This window comes from Lontra canadensis, unplaced genomic scaffold (assembly GCF_010015895.1).
Source record: "Lontra canadensis isolate GAN:19392208 unplaced genomic scaffold, GSC_riverotter_1.0 scaffold123, whole genome shotgun sequence".
Taxonomy (NCBI): Eukaryota; Metazoa; Chordata; class Mammalia; order Carnivora; family Mustelidae; genus Lontra; species Lontra canadensis.
Window position 1 is genome coordinate 4,441,909 of NW_022631117.1, and position 20,749 is coordinate 4,462,657.

At 44.9% G+C, this 20,749-nt stretch overlaps 1 protein-coding gene across 1 annotated transcript; it reads right to left on the reverse strand.

Annotated features, from left to right (window-relative positions):
- Positions 1–507: 507 nt before the first annotated feature.
- Positions 508–12,141, reverse strand: CD40LG (CD40 ligand). The gene is made up of 5 exons (XM_032841411.1): positions 11,823–12,141; positions 9,865–9,996; positions 6,213–6,267; positions 4,330–4,392; positions 508–1,615 (listed from the first exon to the last, which is right to left on the reverse strand). Exons 1-5 carry the CDS (start codon positions 11,976–11,978, stop codon positions 1,239–1,241), a joined length of 783 nt encoding a protein of 260 aa, XP_032697302.1. The 5' UTR covers positions 11,979–12,141; the 3' UTR covers positions 508–1,238.
- Positions 12,142–20,749: the final 8,608 nt, after the last annotated feature.

The window sequence follows — 20,749 nt, forward strand, 5'->3', positions numbered from 1 at the left end:
TGTGGGGTTTGCTTTAAGCAACACACTCTACTGATAGGATGAACAAATTACTCTGGGTTTCTTGGAGGTGACCAAGAATAGCTCTGTTGGCTTCCGTGGAAGAACAGGGGAACCAGTTTGTCCCTGCTCCACTTCCTCTTGCCCGAGGTAGAACCACCTAGACAGCTCTGAAAAAGATAAGCAACTGCTTCTCACTGAAGCCCTCCCTCCCGCCTGGCTCAGCAGCAATGAATCAAGAACAAAAAGTCTCTTTTGCTCCCCTGCAGCCTTTCCAGAAGAGGCTGGAAAGAAAGACCCGCGTTGATTTTCACAGAACAAACTTCACATCATCCACCAAAGCCTATGGCAAACTGCCAGGGAGGGGACTGTCGCCAAGATATTTTGTGGTCCAAGAAGTTTGAGAACCACGTTTGGGAACCCATCACAAAGGTGAGATCCCTCCGAACGATTCCTCCCCCCGCCCCCGCCCCCACCTGGCCCAGGGCTTTAGGTGCTAGATGACAACAGTAACGTTAAGGGCACTTTATTATTCAAAAAATAAATAACAAGATCATCCCAAGTTCACGCTGGAAACAATGGAGACTGCAGGTAGAGACGAGAGATTTCCTTTAAATACAGTCATTTCAGGAGGAGTGGGCAGCCTTGGAGTCTCCGCCTCTGCTCCCTCCTCCCGCCTACAGTGGTGGAGACGGGACAGGGTTGAAATAAGATAACGGATTAGCAACAGCCTGAGTGTCGGGGTGGCTGGTGGGGGCAGGGTTTTTCAGTTCTCTGCTGCACCAGACTTTCTAGAGCCTGCCCCCTCCATCGGGGTCATGGGGACCAGGGCTCAACCAGGACTGACCGCGAGCTGAGGCTCCCCGTGGCCCTTCTGCATCTTCACTGGGAAATCAAATGCATTATCCGCTGAAAGACACTGCATGCAAAGAAACGAAATGAAACTTGACTCATGATCTGCCATTTACTCAGAATTCAGTCTGTGCGTAATGGTCTCGTCTTTTCACGGGACTCTCTGGGTGTCTGCATGCGTGGGGCCGCTGCTTCCAGAACAGAAACCTTATGGAACGGGGCCTGCTGGGGTTTCACCGGCCCCGGCGTTCCCTTACCGCAGCCCTACCTGCCTGGGGGTGTATAATAAATAGTTCTCCACGAGGAGGATCCTAGGGTTATAAATAGGCAGTTCAACAGGGGGTGGTCTTAACTGCTTTGCTGTTTGGCAGCCCGCGAGGGGCCACCGCTCAGAGTTTGAGTAAGCCAAAAGACGTGAAGCCCGTCCCGTGGCTCACTAGGCTTGGATCAGTCACGTTGACGAACACCGAAGCACCGGGATGTAATTCAAATACACCCCCCAAGTGGACGGACTGCTGCCCACAAGGCTTGGAGGAGCTGCGGGTGTTTGCAGCCCTGAGCAAGACCCGCTCCGATCCGCTCGGGGAATTCAGGCAGAGGCTGGCTACAAACGGAGCTTGACTCGAAGTGTCCCGATTGGAGCAGAAGGTGACTTGGGCGTAGATGTAATAGAGTCCTTGTCTTTTCACGGCCAGCTGTTTCCCGTTTTCGAGGGTTACCAGGTTGCTGCTTAGGGTGTAGTATCCTTTCGGGGCCCACTGCAGAACTGCAACAGACAGGGAGCGCGCGTGGTGAGGCTAAGCGTGTATGGTTCCCACTCCACCAGAACAGAGTTCAATGTTCCATCCTGGCTTCCTATACACGCAGACGCTGGGGCCGCCGGGGATGCTTACGGAGCCCTCCCGCCCTCAGTTCTCTCACCCATCGGCGGGGCCTTCACAGTCGGATGGAGCTGAGTTCCCACCCAGCCTTTAGTCACGCTCACGCCCAGACACTTAATCTCCCTGAGCTTTTATTTCCTCATCTGTAACACGGGGCTAGTATTACAGCGTCTCTCGGAGACTTGTTTTGAAGATTAAAGACAGCAACCGGGCACAGTGAGTTTCCTTCTTCCTTTTAAAGCATTTAAAGCCAATTTGCCCTTGAACTTCAGATGCGCGTTTTAAAATTGCACGTCCTAAACTACACGCACCTACAAGACATTCGGACAAAATCCTTGCTAACATGAACACTGTTATCTCACCAGCCTTGGATTTTACAAAGTCAAAGAGTTGCCCGGCTGTGTAGCTCAGCCTCGGCTGACAAAAGGAAAGACCCCATTTCTTCCTACCTGCTCATGCTGTCGCAAACCCAACCTGCCTCCCACAGCAAGGACTAAAATTAGGCAAGGAAGTATGAAAATGAACCTGTCATTTCACTGTGTTTTGATCTTCCATTGTAGTGGGCGCCACCAACTTGAAAGTACCTGTGTTCTTGTGGCTAAACCTGAGTACCCACCAACGGTCTACCATTTTCTTGGTGGAGATGTTGAGTGGGTTCAAAGGTAGTGTGTGCACCCGATTTCAAATCTCAGCTCCCACAGCGAGCTAGACTGCTGGGTGTGAGGGTTGGGGAGAAGTGAAAGTATCGATCATTTGTTTCCTTGAGCCCTTTTCTAAAATTCCTACTTGGCCATCGAGCACAGTGTGAGAGTCAAGCTGTTGAGACTCATTCTTTAGCAACAGGAAAGACATCCTGAAACGTCTAACATTTCTTGGTCCTCCGGACCACTCCAGAAATGACACTTCCTTATGATGATTTCACTTTCAGACCATTTGAGAAGCCAAGGGGAGGTTCTCTGTCTTTTAGTCCACTAGGGTTATCTTCGTATATCTTTACCTAATCTTTGTCCTTGCTGTGGGATGCAGGTCAAGCTTGTGGCAGTGTGACCAGCCAGGAGTGGGGTGTTTGCGACTGGGTGTGGGGGGGTGAGGAATCTTTTTGTCTTCACACCTTATCCCCTTCAGACCTCCTGTGAGGCAGACCAAAATATGCTGGGATCATATTGATCTTGGGATCTTTTGGCAGAATCTGAGCTCCATGAAATCTACCCAAGGGCAAGGGTTTCCTTGCCGGTGGCCAAACCCCGGCAGAAAACTACTCTTCTAAGCAGTGTCTCTGTTGCTGTCATGCAATCCGCGTATGCAAGTGTCATGCGGACTGCCACCCTGGCCACACCACCCCAGCTGGAACATTCTCCTGTAAGTGTATTTTCTGAGAACGGCTACCTGGCAGGATTATTAAATATGGTATTAACGAAGGGCTTTCTGCGACTCTTCTGACATCCAAACTACCATAAAGGAAGCTAAGTAATAGCACCTTACATTTGTCTGGCCCGTGATAGCACAACCTTCTTCCACATTAGCTGACTGGATGCTGAGAGCCACCCTGGGAAGTAAGTCAAGCGTGACAAGGCAGCAAAGGGACTTGCCCATGGTCACCTAGCAAGTGGTAATTCATGGTTCCAGAATCTCAGTTCAAAGACTTCCTATCCAGTGCTCTTCCTTCTGTATCACCATCTGTGACAACCACGTATGTGTTACACCCCATGAGAAGCCCAAGCTGCCTCGGAGATGAGGGGGTATGTCTCTCCTCATCTCTCTGTCTTTCTCATTGTATGTGTGTTTCACTTTCATACACACACACACACACACACACACACACACACACACACTGTTTAGAACTCCTTTCTGGAGCACTGTGCTAAGTTTTTCCAAGACTGCTCTGATGCCCTCAGACTGCATTTATCTAACGAGGGGAGTTTTGTGCTTGCGGGCATGTTTCCATCCATTTATCAGATGCGACGCATTCTCGGGCACCAATTCTCTCAAGGTACAGGTTTGGGAAAAAAGATCTAAGAGCTAGAATGATGGCAGAACGTATATGGAAATAAACTCGTTCAGAGTTGAAAAGATGACAGAATGCTGTCTGTTGTTACTTCATTGGAAAATCTAACGTCCTGGTGCCTATTGATCTTTGCAGAATGATTTTACCTTTAATTTCCCTGAGGTTGGCCCCCATGAGGCTGGGGTTAATCATACAGGGATTGACAGATGGCAGGAAGTACCCCCTGAGGCCCATTTACACACAGCGAAGAGGGGTTAGCATGAGGAATGCTACCAAGCCAGGAGGTCACTACCTGCCATCTCTTCTGTGTTCTCAGAATAATGGTCCCTCCACCTAGCAATTCATCATTTAGAATCGGCCATTGGGCAAGAACGTAATGAGAACATCGGGATTGCTTCCCATCTCCTTTTGTCCCTTCAAGTCCCATCTGTGCCTCTGAGCTCGCTTTGAAGACAAAGCCCAGCATATGAGAGGTGTAGGGGTGGGTTGGTAAATTGGGCCCCAGAGGAAGAGAGGAGCCTGATCATTAGGCCGTCCTGCTTCTGCATCCCAGTCTTCCTGCCTGGGTGACCAGCTCAGATGCTTTCGACTTACCAGATGCTGTGTTACTACTGGCCTCACTTATGACGTGGGCTGCAATTTGAGGATCTTGATCACCTGGAATGAAACCAAAAGCCAACTGTCAGGCCAAAGCAACGCAACACTGCCCACAGAACGATCTGGTCTAGTTCTACAGCTCCGTCATAGAGACCCGGCTTAAGTAGGTTACGCAACAGGAAAAGTGCAACGGTCCGAAATCCCCGTCCCCGGGGAAAGCTGGTTTCTAGAATCTGAACAACCAAATGGGCTATTTGCACTGACCCCATTCTTCTAATGGGTGTTCAGTACCCAACTCCACTTTACCTAGATTGACACAGGCTAACACTCGGGTCTTCGTGAAACACACTTTGAATCTTGCCATTAGAAACAGCTCCCGTCCATTGGGAGTCCCACTGGGCCCCAAGGTGGTGTCAGCACACTTCACTGGTATGATGCCAACAGCATCTGATGTGGTCAAGCAACTGGCCAAACTACTGTGCCTAGCTTGGGTTGTTTCTCATGTAAAAGCCTTGCTCTTTAGTTAGTTAGATGTGCTGATACTCTGTGTTCAGAGACTGTGTGGAAGTTTCCTTTTTTTCTCCCCCTAGGAATGAGCTTGCTGTCAGACACTTGGCAGGTGCCCTATAAATATTGAATCAAATCGCATGACCTAGATAACCGGTTGTGTTGAGTTGATCCTTTTCCTGAAGATGGCTACGCAACACCCACGTGCACCCATTTCCTCATATTTCACTGTAAGTCACAGACAACATGGCACCATTCAGCGTATCTTACAATCTGAAGATGAAAATGTCCTGGAGATTGGATGACCCTTGTTTCCAGAGCAACAGTTAAAGCGAGCTCTGAGTACACTCCTGGCCTCCAAAAATGATTTCTGTAGCTCTGTATGTATATATTTCTTTGTGGGTATTAGTTTGTACAAGCCATACATCGTTTTCATTGACATTGTGAATAACACCCATCTGCCACTCCAGGCATTGTTATTGTGTTTGGGGTGCTGAATTCTAAGAGGAATAGGGAGACGAAAAGCCCCAGAAAGTGTCATGGGAGGCACAGTGGAAGACACTGGGGAGGTTTAACCTGGAGAAGAAAAGGCTCAGCGGCCATGATTGCTGTTTTCAACATCTGGACAGCTGCTATCTAGAAGAATTCTATTTTACTTAGTATGGCCCCGAAGAGCAGGACTGGGTCCAGTGAGTGGAGATTATAGGAATACATTTCAACTCCAGAGGAGGAAAGACTTCTCTCTGAGTAGCCTAGTAATCTTGCTATAATTACTAGAATCGTTCAAAGTTGGACCAGGATGATTAATGGGCTAGGCATGTTAGATCAGAAACCAGATGGTTGTGAAGATTTGTGCTCTGTGGGTGGCACTGCGTTTGAGAACCTTGCCTTCCAGTCAAGATCCCTTCCAACCCTGAGATATTTGACATGTTCTGACATCAAGAACAGGGCAAAGAATGGAACATTGTCACACAGAATCATTCCTTGATCGCAGCTCCTCCACTGGCATGGTTCTCCACCAAAAACTATTATTATTGAGCAATGAATGCTAGCAATGACTTTCTTGTCATCTTATCCTCTGTGGGGGGCACTAGGCCATATGGTGCTTTGATGAAGATATTGAAAAGAGTGACATTTCTTCATACATGGTATTGTCAGCCTCAAAGGAACACAGCCTTCCCCATATATGGGTCCATATTAATCCTTTCCAAATCACAGGTGCTAGAGAAGGTGTCAATCTGGCCATTGTAGTCCTGTTTTATTTCCAGGGCTCCAAGTTCCCTAATTCTAACAACAGGGTTGTTCAGCATGATCAGCCCAAAGCTTCCTTTTAGGTGTTAAGTGCTCACAAAAATGGATAAATAGCAACCTACCTTTTTGCATCGCAACGCTTTTTTCTTGCTTCGCTTCTTTGTTTAGCATTATGTCCTAAAATGAGAATCAGTGCGAAAGGTCATTTTGACAGGAAACCTGGTGTGGGGTTTTGGAGGTATCATTCGTTTGGCATCTGTCATGACTCTAGTGCCTGTTCCTGGTGAGGATTATCACATGGACTTAGATCCTGTCATTAATTCCATCATAACGATTGGGAACCCATGGCACTGACAGATGAGCTGACAGCCCAGAAAGCCCAAGGGGTGAGCCTGGAGGCAGGATTGGGGCCCTATTATCTGCACTGCAGGGCTCTCCCCAGACTGGAGGCTGTGACACTGACCCTTCCTATGACCCCAGCCTCCCTGCCTTTGATGGGTATTGACAGATAATGCTGAATGGGGAGATGTTTCTACCTTGGGAACCGGTATATGGAATATTATTAAACATAAAGCAGGGGATGTATCTATTAGAATAAAATTGGTCTGAAATATCTTAGGAAAGGGTAATAGTACGTTTGATCTTGGGAAGAAATTCCAGACTACAAACAGACCCTCAGGCATTTTTTATTGTCTTATCCCTGTCCACGGGATGAGGGAGATTCTCTTGCAGTTGGCTGCCTTGTGTGTCCTGTATATATTTAGAATAATCAGCATATAGGAAACCCAGGTAATCTCCCGATGATGCTGGTGTTCAAAGGCAAATGTAACACTTCCTAAGTGGTTTCTTTTCACTTAGCAACCAGGGAAGTTCACAGGCACGGCCATCAGCACAAGCAGGAAGGGAATCAGGGATTCCGCTGCCATTTTGAAGATCACGCATGGTCACGCAAAGAGTCTGAGGCTGAAGCCAAGAGCAGGAACTCTGAGATCACGTTCAGAGGTCGACCTAGCTTACTCCATCACTTTGGACTCTAAATACAAGGGCCAAGCACAGTAGCATTTTCCCCTCTGATAATCAAAGTCTTACACACCTTCCCATTCCTGGACTCCAAGTTTTCTACAACGCCCTCCCTTTCTGTCCTTCCCCAGAAGGAATTAGTGTTGGGACTGTTGAGCACCCCGGGGGAGGCTTAGCGTGGTTGCCAGATGTGAGGGTGTAAGTCTCAGAGCCCCACCAGGGAGCCTCGAAATGCTCCCAGGGGCCACAGGTCTTCAAGTTTCCACTTGAGCTGAGAAAGTGCGGCGACAGGAAGATGTTTGTGAGACACCCAGTAAACAAATGAGTATTTAGTGTCTCCTCAAAAATGGAGTGTGATGATTGAGGTTGAGATACTTTTCAGCTACGTGGTTATGCTGGTGTCAGGGTTTGGCCAAAATGAAAACGTGAAGTCAGCAAAGTTTGTCTTTTATGTGCCCAGCCCTGTCTTCCTGCGAACTTTCCCTCAGCCACACTCCCCAGAGCCCTTTTTTGCCTCCCTTCCTTCACTCCCCACCTTGACTGGAAGACTTTTCAAAGTTGACATTCAGAAAATCTCAGATAAGTGATTTCTTTCTTACTGGGGAGTCTACGTGGCAGGTATGGACGGGTTGGCCTCTACCTTGAAAAGGAACCGTGTCGACCCCTGTCAAAGACATCTCAGTCCTCGAGGGGGCAGACAAGCCTGAAACTGACTAGTCTAGTGGGATGGCGTCACTAGAGCTGTGCAAACCGACCTTGATGACCACTTGCTAGGGACCGTGGAGAGAAGACTGAGGCCCTGGGTTGATCATTGGATCTGGTTACTTCTAAGACCCCTTCAAGACCTATGATTTGGAACCCCCAAATTCAAACCTTTTGGTTGCTCTGGCCCAGTCAGACAGTGAAGCCCAGAAAGAAAGCCTGCTAACACTCGCTGAGAATACTAAAATCCACTTTGGGGTTATTCTACAGGTGACCAGTTGGATTTTTTTAAAAAGCCCAAAATATGGTTTAGAATGAGAAATTTGGGAGAACGGGTATTGGAAAGGGGGTCAGTCAGTCTTCACTGGAGGACTCTGCGACACATGGCACTCATTAGGATCCCGCCCTGGGGAGCAGTAGAGGTGAGGGACTTCCTCTGCCTTAAGTCAGGAACCCTGGTTGACATGTCTGAGAAGGTCTGCCTTTCTATAATATGAAACTTGGGAGCTGTCACTTTGCTCATGCAAGCATAAAGCAGAGAGGCAAGCCCAAGGAGCCCTTGCTCCTATCCTAGGTAGCTGATTTGGGAAGTTTTATATATCTGACCTGAAATAGAACTATTAGAAATTGGCCATTGAACGATAAGACTGTCAGTAAGACAGAGTTCTCTCATTTATAGATGAGTAAACAGGCCCGGAGAGGGGAAGCCATTTGCCCGAGGTTGCAAGGCCAAGCACATTAAATATCTAATAAATATTTGAATTATTAACTGTTGTTCTTAAAGTGGCTTTCTTCACATTTAAATTTGTAACCCCCCCAAGTACCCTATGGTACTGGCTAGAGTCCTCAGACAACCAGAGAAGCTCAACTCATTTCCAATGAGTTGGCCAATGAAGAGGAGTCTTTATCTAAAACCTAGATTAGTGTAAAGAATGTGAAAGCCAACAGCAGATTTGGGCTGCCTTCTGATTTCCATTAGGGGACCCAGGAAGAGGTTATTAGCGTCTTTACCATTGGAGGACAAGAATAAACTCAGAAATAAGATCTTAAGTCCTTTACTCCTGGGTTAAATGATAGATTATTTATATGGGAGAAATAACTGCTGTTGGTTTATCCAGGTTACCCCCCGACCCCCCATAGCTTGGCACAGAGCTGCCTTCAATGTGGAGAGCTGCCTCTTACTGATTACCCCAAAGTGAGCTGAGGGCCCAGGGGATTCTACTCAGTGTTCTGAGAGGGGAAACAAGCAGAAAGGCTGTTTGATATTCTGCTTCAGGAGAAAGAACATTCTAGACTCCTTGTACATGATGATGGAATTCATGTCGTAAGTGCATCCTCAGTTAATCCTCTAAGGCTTGTTTGCTGTACCTATTACCGGCCTTGGTGACTACAGGGACTCCTTGCTGGGGCCTCTGTCTGCCTCAGGGCTTGGCCAGTCCTACAGTGGACTGACTTCATGAGCAAGTGGTGTTCCGTGGGGTCTGGTTTGAGCGGTACCGAGAAAGTCCATCCCCCTTTCCCCATAGCTCTCCTCACAAGTAAAGGGAACGATTTCACTTTCATGGCACTTGAAATTCTGTCATGAGAGAAGTGTTCGTTCCCCAGCCTTCAGGAATCCTTACTGCCCTCAGTAAAGGCAGGTCCCGACCTTGGGGCCATCCAGTGATCCTTGCTCCCCTGGGAAATGGGGACTGACCATGGGTCCATAGTGACAAGGCAGCAAGGTTTGGATGGAAAGGTAAGAAAATACCAAGAGCCAAACTCGGTGTGCTTCATAAATGTTCACAGGGTAGTATCCCTAAGAGAGACTCCTTTTGTTCCTCTCGAAAACATTCTTATGAATGTGCACACTTCCAGTTTTTCTTTCCCTTTCACGTAGGATTTTGGCTTCATTTTTCCTTTTTTTTAATTGGATACATATACCCATGTGTGTATGTACGCACATATGTACATATGTCTACAAAACGTCTACGTTGTCAGCGTTTATTTCCCGACCTAGCAAAAGCAATAAACAGTTTCAACGACCCTTTAATCAACAACTGAGCTCCTTACCTTGAGAAAGGCTTCAAACCGGCTTTTAATTTCCTCACAGTTCAGTAAGGACAAGGACCCCTCTCCTTTGTTGCATTTCTGTAACGTTTTCATGAATACAAAATCTTCGTAAAGATTCCTTTCATCTTCTATCTATTTGTGAAATAACAGGGACATGAGAACATAATTCCGGAGAAGGTGGCTGATAATGTCTCCCTCCACAATCACTTCCATGGCAACAATAACAGAAGGAGGATTTTGCAGATATAAATGGGGAATAAAAGTTATTTTACTGGATTATTGTTATTTGGTATCAGCCGTTAAAAAAATCAACAAAAGCCAGCAATTAAAATGTCCTATTACCCGAAACTCTAGGTAGAAATCACTGCTATTCTAACAAAATTTTATTACGAAATGTACATTTCGTCCATGTATTATAGCAGCAATGTTCGAGAATGATCGTACTCCTCATTGCTCTGTAAGGATCATTGTGAACCCAGTGTATAAACTCGTTTTCCACCGAGCTCATTTGCCTACTTCACTTTAGCTGGTGCTGCAGTGTTTTATAAAAAGCAGTTAATTTGCAGTGTGTGTCAATTAACTTGAGTTCTAATTACATCTCTCTCTTTTTAGCTTTAGTATTTGTGGAAAACATTTGCATTTTTAAGGAAACCATCTTTCATTCCCAAAGTTAACGAGTTAAATGTATGGAATTCACTTGTGTAATAAACTGATTTGGCCATTTTCTTGTTTTAAAATGAAATTTTTAGATTCAAAACAAAAGCTACTTAGCCAGCGGCTTCCACTGTCCCTAAGAACACACCTCAAGGCTTTGGGAGACGTGGTCGCTGCTTCTCCCCATAGAGGCTTGGGTCCAGGCATTTGATTGACAGAGGCAACCAGGCCAAACACAAGCCAACAACCAGACCCCGAATCCTGCTCTTTACTCAACTACAAATCTGAGTAACCCAGTGCATTGCCTCAACCTTCACTGCCCCTCCTTATCCTGATGAAAATAATGGTGTTAATTCTAGCATGGGATCCCAACAGACGGCATCGAAACATCCCTGGGAAAGTGCAATCTCCAGATGCTGTGCATTGACAACCCCTTCACCCAGATGTATAGCAACAGCCAGATAATTCGCCAAATTTCTCCTTTTCATGTATGAATGATGTTCTGTTGGTACAGCCAATAATGCCGCTCAGTGGAAGTGGGTAAACACACTGAAATGGGACGAATCCCAACAGTTATTTTCTCCTGACAACACCCAGCTACCTCCTAAGTTATTCTACTGTTTTGTTCCTGTAAGTCCAGCCACTTAAGCATGTAAAACATCTCAGAGGGAAATGGAGCAGCTTGCAACAGTCAGTGCTTGAAGAGGTATAGAGACAATGCGACTTGTACTATAAGACTGTAAATTCCAGACTTATCCGTGTCTGTGCTAATCTGAAACACTAGGAAGTTTCAGATCAAATTCCTACTCTCCTTCTCTAGTTAGCAATTTAAAGAAAAAAAAAAGGCATCTCCATCAGAAAAACAAGTTTACTTTTTAAGCAAGACTTTAGCAAATAATTATAGCTAATGCGCACCTAGTGCTCCCTCTTCACTGGTTCTGGTCTAAGCTGGCTACGAGGCTAAATTCATTTAATCTACGAGGTGGGTACTATTATCTTCCCCGTTTCTAAGATGTGGAAACTGAGGCACGCAAAGATTAAAATAACTTGCCCAGGATTGCAGAGCTAAGAGGGGGCAGAGTCAAGATTTGAGCCCACCCAGTCTGATACCAGAACCCAATATCTCGACCAGAGACAAGAAGAGAAGACCTTACAAACTAGATGACAAACATAATGCTGTGAGGCCATTTCAGCTATGTGGGTTCCCACCATGGTCCATCATCTGGGCAGCCCTAAAACCATTCAACCCACAAATCAATAAAGACCCCCCGCTTGAGTTAACCAGGGCACCTGGTTCAGCTTACCTTGTCCAATCTTCTGTGAAGATACACAGCAAAAAGTGCTGACCCAATCATCTGGGTGATGAGAAAACCAGTAAGTAAATACATAAAAATTTTCATACTGACGGGTGGTCCGGTGGCCACAGATCGGGGAGCAGTTTGGCTATATGTTTCGATCATGCTGTGTTAGAGTTGAAATGATATCTTCAGACCGAGAAGGTGGCAGGGGCAGCATGAGAACACTGTCAAAGTGGCCACCTTACTCAGGATTAGTTAAGAGCGCACAATCGTTACAGCCCACACTTCCTGGAAAATGTGCTTCGTAGTCTTCTCTCCCAGCAAAAAAGTTACGTAAAGGTTTTTTGTTTTTTTTTTTTAAATTATACCCATATCATTCACTTCCAGGCTTTCCCTTTTGTTAGTAAAGAAGAAACAAGTCTCTTCTTCCATACATTCATTCTTGCCTTGAAATGTCATAGACTTCTTAACAGACAATGGCAGTATTTTCCTATCGCTAGCTTTCTGGGTTCACCAGTTTCAAGGAAAGTGACAAATGTGTCCACCAGCAACAGACTTATTTCAATTTCAGTCTTACTAATACAAACTGGGAACCTGGCATACGGGGAAAGAAACGAATGTCAACAAAAGTTTGGATTGATTTTATGACTGGTATACCCCTGGCTTATTGCTTCTTGAGACTTCTTTCATCTTCAAACCCAATGAAATCCCAGCAGCTTTTCAAGTCTACGTGGCATGAAGCAAAAAGGAGTGCTGACAGTTATTTTTTTGTTTAATTTAGCTGGACTGGTAATTCAAGAAAAAATAAATTCCTCAAGGGCCAGGAGGAGTAGGGTCTTGAAGGAAATGGTTCCCAAACTCTGGGATCAAGGTTAAAGTCGGAATCTTCAATTGACTTGGCCAAATTGCTTGTCTATACTGTTCCCATCTGTCAGATAATTGCTGATGCTGATGGAATGGCTCGGAATAGAGAAAACAGGCTCTAGTCCTTGCTCTACTAACAAATGTCTATGGACCTCCAGCAAATCACTTTACCTCTCCAGGTCTCTGTTTCCCCATATCTGAAGGGGGTAGTAGCACCCGCCTTGCCTATCCCATAGGCTGTGGCCAAGACCAAATAAAAATGTGCATGGAAGATCTTTGACACATGTTAAGCAATAGACCACCGACTTATCCTGAATTGGAGGGGATCTGTTTAGCCAAAGATAATGAGTTTTCCAAATAATGGCCACCTCCTGACATACTCGTAAAAAAACAAAAGAACAACAGCAACATCAAAAATACCCCAAGTTTTGGCAATGAACTGAATCATTGAGGCATGTAGGATTATGCATTTCTCAATGGCTTTTGTGTCCTCTTATCAGATCACCTTTGAAACAAAAGCAGCCGTGGAAATCCCTACCCCACAGTCCAACCTGGTCTAGAAACCATGATAAGATCACTTTGGTGATTCCTATAAAATTGTTTTGAGAGACAAATAGGAAATGTAACAAAATGCTCTGGTAGGCACGCTCTCTGTATTGTTAGCACCTGCTCTCTTCCCCTCCCACGCGCCTGCATCCTGTCCTGGGCCCAGAGCTGGGGAGCTTTTCACTACATCTGCCAAGTAGGTGGCTTCAATGCACGTGATAAACTTTCATCAGTCAGGTCAGAAGCTTCAGTTCTTAGACAAGTAACCTGAGTTCCACTGAAGGAAAATGATCACAAGAGCTAAAATGGGCTGGAGGACTTCCCTAAAGCCTGTTTCATACAATTACAGAGGACGCTGAAGGGACCACCACAGAGAGGCAGACAATGTCACTACTTGTTCACGTGACCACCTTCCAGAAAGAGTTCTCATCCATTCTCCCTGCCTCCCAGCCTCCTGCAGGCTAACTTCCGCCCTCCACATTCCCCCAAAATGGTTTCCACCATGACTATCTCAATAGATTGGGCTGAATACTTTTTAGGGTTCATTTCTAGTTACCTTTCTATTCGTCTGTTATCCTATGATTCTGTTGTCCCCCTTCTGAAAGCTTTCTCCCCTCGCCTCTCAGAATACTTCTTTGTGTGATTCCTCTTTTCCTTTGTTCCCCTTAAAACTTTGGTATTCCTAGGGCGCCTGGGTGGCTCAGTGGGTTAAGCCTCTGCCTTCGGCTCAGGTCATGATCTTGGGGTCCTGGAATCGAGCCCTGCATCGGACTCTCTGCTCAGCAGGGAGTCTGCTTCCTCCTCTCTCTCTGCCTGCCTCTCTGCCTATTTGTGATCTCTCTCTCCATCAAATAAATAAATAAATCTTAAAAAAAAAAACTTTGGTGTTCCTGCTCCTCATCCTCACTTCCCCTCGCCCACCCCCTCTCCACTCCTCATTCTTTTTTTTTAAGATTTTATTTATTTATTTGACAGAGATCACAAGTAGGCAGAGAGGCAGGCAGAGAGAGAGAGGAGGAAGCAGGCTCCCTGCAGAGCAGAGAGCCCGATTCGGGGCTCGATCCCAGAACCCTGGGATCATGACCTGAGCCGAAGGCAGAGGCTTATAACCCACTGAGCCACTCAGGCGCCCCCTCCACTCCTCATTCTACATGTTTTCCTTAGGAGAGTCCCATCACTCTAATGGTTTTCACTATCACCTTCGTTGTGATAAATCCCAGAACTGTAACTACAACCTTGAACTTCAGACTTGTAAGTATAGCCACCTCTGAACATCTCCACTTGGGTAGCCCAAAGCCACCTCACATTTGCTTGCCCTACTCTTAATTCAACTTCCATCCCAGACCTGTTCTCCCTCAAGCTTCTTCCTATCTCGGAGTACGATGCTCCTATACCTAACTCATCGCCCAGGTCCGAGACCTGGGAGCCGTCCATGATTCCTCCCTCTCTCTTACCCAGATTCCTCCCCAATCCCAATGGCTTCTTCTTCCCCAAAGCTTCTTGACGCCACCACTTTTTTCATGCCGACATCGGAGTCCAGGCCCACATCCCCTCTCTGCTAGATTACTGACTTGTATCCTCCTAATTTAATTCCCTTCCTGCCCTCCCCCATCCAACCTTCATACCACCAGAAGAATGTTAACTCTTATAATTAAGAATTATTATAACATATAATTCTTATGGTAAATCTTGTAAGTGACCTTATTATCTAATCTGACTTGATCCCCTAAGACTCTGCCCCAGGCCCAGGGAAACAGAACAACAGAGTGCCCTGGCGTGTTCAACAGGAATGGGATTAGCTCCAGAATAGTCAGCTTGAACTTCTGTCTTTGAAACCTTGACTTTCTTCCATCCTTCTTCTGCCTGGTCTTCTACAACAATTGGCTACCTTTCCAGCTTCAAACTTGGGCTCTATTTTCTGATTTCTGATTCTCAAACAAACAAGCTTTGGGTCAGGATGACCCATACCTGTCTCTCCTCCAAGAAGGAGTGGCCTTGCCCCTGGTGTTGGGCTCCCTTTGAAAATCTTCAGCTGCTTAAGGCATCCGGAAGTGATTCTTAACCTTAGTTGCCGAGAAATCCATAGATCTATGGAGTGCACAAAAATGCCTGCATCCAAAGTCAAATGTTGACCATCTTTCTCTTCATTAACAGAAAGAAGGAAGTTAATGGATTGAATTGTTTCAGTTTTCAGTTTTTCTTATGCAAAATTTTCTGAAATCTCTGTCCCCCCCTCTTTTTTTTTTTTTTTACTACCGCTTTCCTGCGAGCTGGTGACTGAATTGCAGCAAATAAGTATCAAGGGAAAAGTTCAAAAAACAATGGATCAAACTTCAACGGTTTGTTTTTGGTGTGACTATGCTTGTGGTTGTGATTTTATATTGATAACCTAGAACACAGTCATAGTTTCTGCTAGGAAAATTATTTCCAGTACATACGAAAGAGTTAAATATATCACCATTTTGTTTGTTCTACAAATGGCCTAGCGTAGACTCTTTTCCCTGAACATGTCTGGGAAACCATAGCCTAGAGCACAGCACCTCAATTCTTAGCACAGAACATGATCTGTTCCCTGTCCACCTTTCTGTCTTCATCTCTCATAACTTGGTCCTGCTCAACCCTGAGCATCAGCCATATCAAGCTAGGCTTATTCCCCTAAATGTACTGTGGTTGGTCAAGCTGTTCCCTGTGCACGTGCCCCACTCCCCCCCCCAACCTTTATCCATTACGGCTGATGAAGAGACATCCCCTCCCAGCAGACAAGCATTTGCCACATTACCTCATAATTGACTTGTTCGATTTCCCTATCATTAGCTCCTAGTGGAAAGAGACAATTAAAAAAAATCGCAGAATCTTTGCTTCCTGACACATGGGAAGGAATTAGTAAAATCTCTGCCAATTTTCTGAATTTTCTCTTAAGGAGATCAAAAGGGGAGCTGTACAACATTCTAATCTGATGGAGTAGCCCTAGCAAACCTCTGTGATACAAATCAGAATATATTTAAGTTTTCTTCTGGTCTTCTAGTTATCTTTCTCTCCTCTGGCATCAGTTCCCTTTGTTTATTTTGGTCCTTCTCTTTCATGTTGATGGTTTTCCTCAAACGTCTGATGACCCTTTGTTGTCTGGTCATGTTTATGTATGAAAAACCAAGTTTATTTTTATGGGTAGATAGCATGGGTTTCCTCTGCAATTGTACTGATCTGTTTCCCCCCACAAAGCTTTCTCCGGAATGGGAGGGCTGACTGCGGGTTCTCTTTCAGTGGGTAGAGTCTGTCAACAGGCGGGCTTCCCTTTAGGTTATGTGGGTGGAGAGGCAGGAAGGCCAGGGACCCCCACAACTGATAAAGCAAGGAGGGCTTTTCTCTGGGGGTGAAGCCCTTTAGAGGGTTTCACTCTTGACTGATGCTGGTTTTCCTTTTGTTTTCTTTTTCCTGTCTTTTGCAGAGGTCTTAACATCCTCCCTAGAGCCCTCCTCAGGCACTTCAGCCTGAGGGCAAAGGCCAAATGCTGCTGCTGACAAAGGGTTCCTGGGGGAAGGGACAGAGAGAGAGAAAAGAGCCCACCTGTCCCAGCTGTTTCCACTGCAACTCATCAAGAGTTACCGTAATGATTACCTCTCAGCCTACCCCTGCTCTTTGCATTCATTGTCTCTGGGATTGGCGTTTCCTTGGGAAAACCCACTCTTACCTCTGAGTTCTGAATTGCAATGTTCTCCGCTCTGATTTCTCTTCTAGTCCAAGTTCATTACCTTTCTTACTTGTTGGTACCACTCAAAATTTGTTTCACACTGATGTCACCTTTTCTTGTTTCCCCATGGTTGCAATTTCATTTTTTTTACATTTATTTTTGGCCAAATAATACAGTCACATGGTTAAAAAGGTAAATTATATGAAAAACTGTGCAATGTAAAGTCATCCTTCCACCTCTTTCTCCCAGTCCTCCATGGTGAACCAGTGTTGTCAGTTTCTTCTATCTCCCAGAGATGCTTTTCTGCTCATTCAAGAAAGTTCATATTCTCTTTCACCCTTTTTACACACAGTAGTATACAATACACTGTTCTGCCTCTTTGCTTTTTCATTTAACAGTATATTTTGGAGATTATTCCATGTCAGCAAAGTGCTTTACACACACTCTCTCCCTCTCTCTCCCTCTTTTTACAACTGCATAGTATTCCATTGTATAATGACATACCACAATGTATTTAACTAGTTCCCTATTGATAAACATTTAGGTTGTTCCCAGTCATACAGTATTGAACAATGCTGCAACAGGGGCACCTGGGTGGCTCAGTTGATTGAGCATCTGACTCTTGGTTTCCACTTGGGTCATGATCTCATGGGCTGGGAGATTGAGCCCCCAGTCCCACTCTGAGCTCAGGGGGAAGTCTGCTTGAAGATTCTCTCTCTCTCTCTGCCCCTTCCCCCTTTGTTCTCTCTTCATCTTTCTCTCTCTCAAGTAAATAAATAAATCTTTTAAAAAGGTAATAATGCTGCAACAAAAAGCTTGGTACTTATTCATTGTTCTTAAAGTTGCTTTTCAGACATTTCTATGAGATCTGGAAGGCAAAAAAAATCACATTTTTTAAAAACACTGAACAGTAAACATGTTAACCTAAACACATCACACTCAAAGGAAGAGACTTTAAAAGTCATTGTTTATTTTCTATTAGTCAACAGAAAATGAAAGTTTCCATTATCAAGGCACAGTAAATTATTTGTGTTATACATCCTCTTCAAAGCCAGATATTGAATTTTAAATCTTCCAATACAAAGTCCTATCTGGCCTTGAGAATTTTTGTTGCCCCATGTGGGATTCTCCATGTAGAATTGCAGCAAAGAGCCAGAGATTATATGATGTGCTCTCTGGTGCCTCCATCCCAGATGCTGTCCTTGTTGGCTAGATTGATAAGAAACAATTACAGGAGACATTCCTTTCAATTGGTTCATTTGCTCAAATCAACAATCACTGAATGCCTACTGTGGGCCAGGTGCTAAGTTGGATGCTGGGGATACAAAGATAAAGACAATAGTCCCTACCTTGCCAGGAGCTCCCAGTTAAGAGCAGCCAACCAATACCTGAGCAGACAAACATAAAACAATGTGAGAAGTGCCACAGTAGAGAACACAGACTGCTGTGGGAACATTAAGAAGGAGTACCTAGCAGGTGGCTGGGGTAAAAAAAATATCAGGGAAGTTTCCCTAGGAGAAGAGATACTTGTCATAACATTGAATCCTGGCTTCTAGCACTCTACCAACAAATTCCAACATTCAGTGTCCATCTACTTTGGCTTTTCTAGTTCAGAATCTTCCAATTCTTTTCATTCTGCAGTAATCTTCTCATTGACTGCATTGACTCTGACACTCCAAACGTTCAGGAGGAGTGAGGTAGGAGGGGGTTGGGGATAATCATCTCCAGCACAGACGAATGATGTTGGTGACAGGGATGTTTGGAATATTGGCCTGGTTTTAGGTATTAGTTTTGCTAGTGTGGCCAGAATCCTCAATCTCTGTTAACTACAAGTCACCTATCTCCATCCCAGATCCCCAAAGTGAATTTTGTTGACAAATGCTCACTCTTTGTTTCTGACTTGTGGGCACTCTGCCTCCACTCCCCATTTGTGTAAGAAAAATAAAGCTATATTTATCTGTATGCTTAGATGGACAAGAAACACAGGTAACACTGATTACCACTGGGAAGTAGATGTGGGAGGAGGGGAGGCAGCTTTTGCTCTTTGCTCTACAACCTCTGTACTTTTTGCATTATTTTTTACAATGAACATATTTTACGTTAATAAGAATTTTTTTTAAAGATTTTATTTATTTATTTGACAGACAGAGATCACAAGTAGGCAGAGAGGCAGGCAGAGAGAGAGGAGGAAGCAGGCTCCCTGCCGAGCAGAGAGCCTGATTCGGGGCTCGATCCCAGGACCCTGGGATCATGACCTGAGCTGAAGGCAGAGGCTTTAACCCACTGAGCCACCCAGGTGCCCCTAAGAATTTATTTTTAATAAACTTTTATTGAAGTAAAACTTTACATACAGAAAAATGCACAGATCATAAGCTTAATGGATTTTCATGAAGTAAACATACCCATTGTATTCATCACCCAGATGTAGACCTTTACACTACCGCTGAAACCCCCCTTTTGTCTTCTCTCAGTCACCTCTAGTTCTCACAAGGTTAACCACTATTCTGCTCTCTATCACCAAAGATAGTTCTGACTGGGAGTTCCAGTTGCTCCTTATCTTTACTAGCACTTGGTATCATCTGTATTATTTATCTTAGCCACTCTAACAGGTCTATAATATTATTTCATTATAATTTTGATTTGTGTTTCCCTAAAGGTTAATGATGTTGCACATCTTTGCCGGGGCTCATTTGATACCCACATGTCCTCTTTGTTGCTAACACTTTTTAAAAATATAGAACACAATCATCTAAAACAATTACTTGAAAATAATAATGCCATTAACTTGACTACAGAAGAGTCCTTGGATGTCACAATCCTAATGAGAGGCAGATGAGGGTGACGGAAATAGCCAGAACTTGGTAGCAGATATTCCAGTCTGTTCTTGCTGTGGGTTCTTAGCTGAACTATTTAACCTTTTTGTGCCTTAGTTGCCTTGTCTATAAACCAGAGCTGACAACAGTTCCTGCTTCATAGGGTTGTCCTGAGAATTAGATGAGAAAATTACATAAGGCAATCTGCTCCAAATGTTCATCAGTGTTCTCTCTACCTGTCTGGCCAAGCCTGGAAAGAGGCCAAGGGAGAGAAGTTCATCTTGAGGTAGTTGGCAGCTTAGTATATGACAGAGAATGGGTAAGTGATTCCTCTTTTTCTGGATCTAAGGATTAAAAACCCTAGAATTGTCTTCTAGCTGCAAGATTCTGTCCCCTCACTCCCTGCTGTGCTCCCCAACCCCAAAGAACAGGAACAGCCTGCTTTGAGGAAAATTCTAGAAGAAATTTCTAGTCATAACTGGGCTCTTGTATGCTGTTGCACCCCTTGGATGAGTTTGACACCTCCTTCCTACTGTATGTCTAGCAGAAAGACACAAGTCCCATGACATCTTTTGGTATAATTCCCAAGGGTTTTCCCATTGTCTTCTATGGCAGGACTGCTTGAGGTGTCTTGTGGCTGACACCAAGTAGTCAACATTCATGTAGCAAATATTTGCCCAGCACTTAGGAAGCACTAGTCTCTCTGATAGGTCTGGGGAGCCAAAATGAAAAAGAAAGAACTAATAGTTTAGGAGATAGGAGGGCAAGGAGTCAACTGGGGAGGCATCACAATAGGGCAAGTAGATGGGGTTTTAGGAACACGAAGGAGGAATGAGGGTGAAGTTTGAGAGGGTCAGAGAAGGTTCCTGGAAGAGATAATGTTAGAGCCCTGAGGGAATTTTGGATCATGTTGGATCAAAACCCTGCTCCGGGCTCTGCACTGCACCCCAGTGTCTTCCAATGGGCCCTTAAGGTAGAACAGAGAATATTAAGACTTTATAGTAAAAAAAAACCTCCCTCAT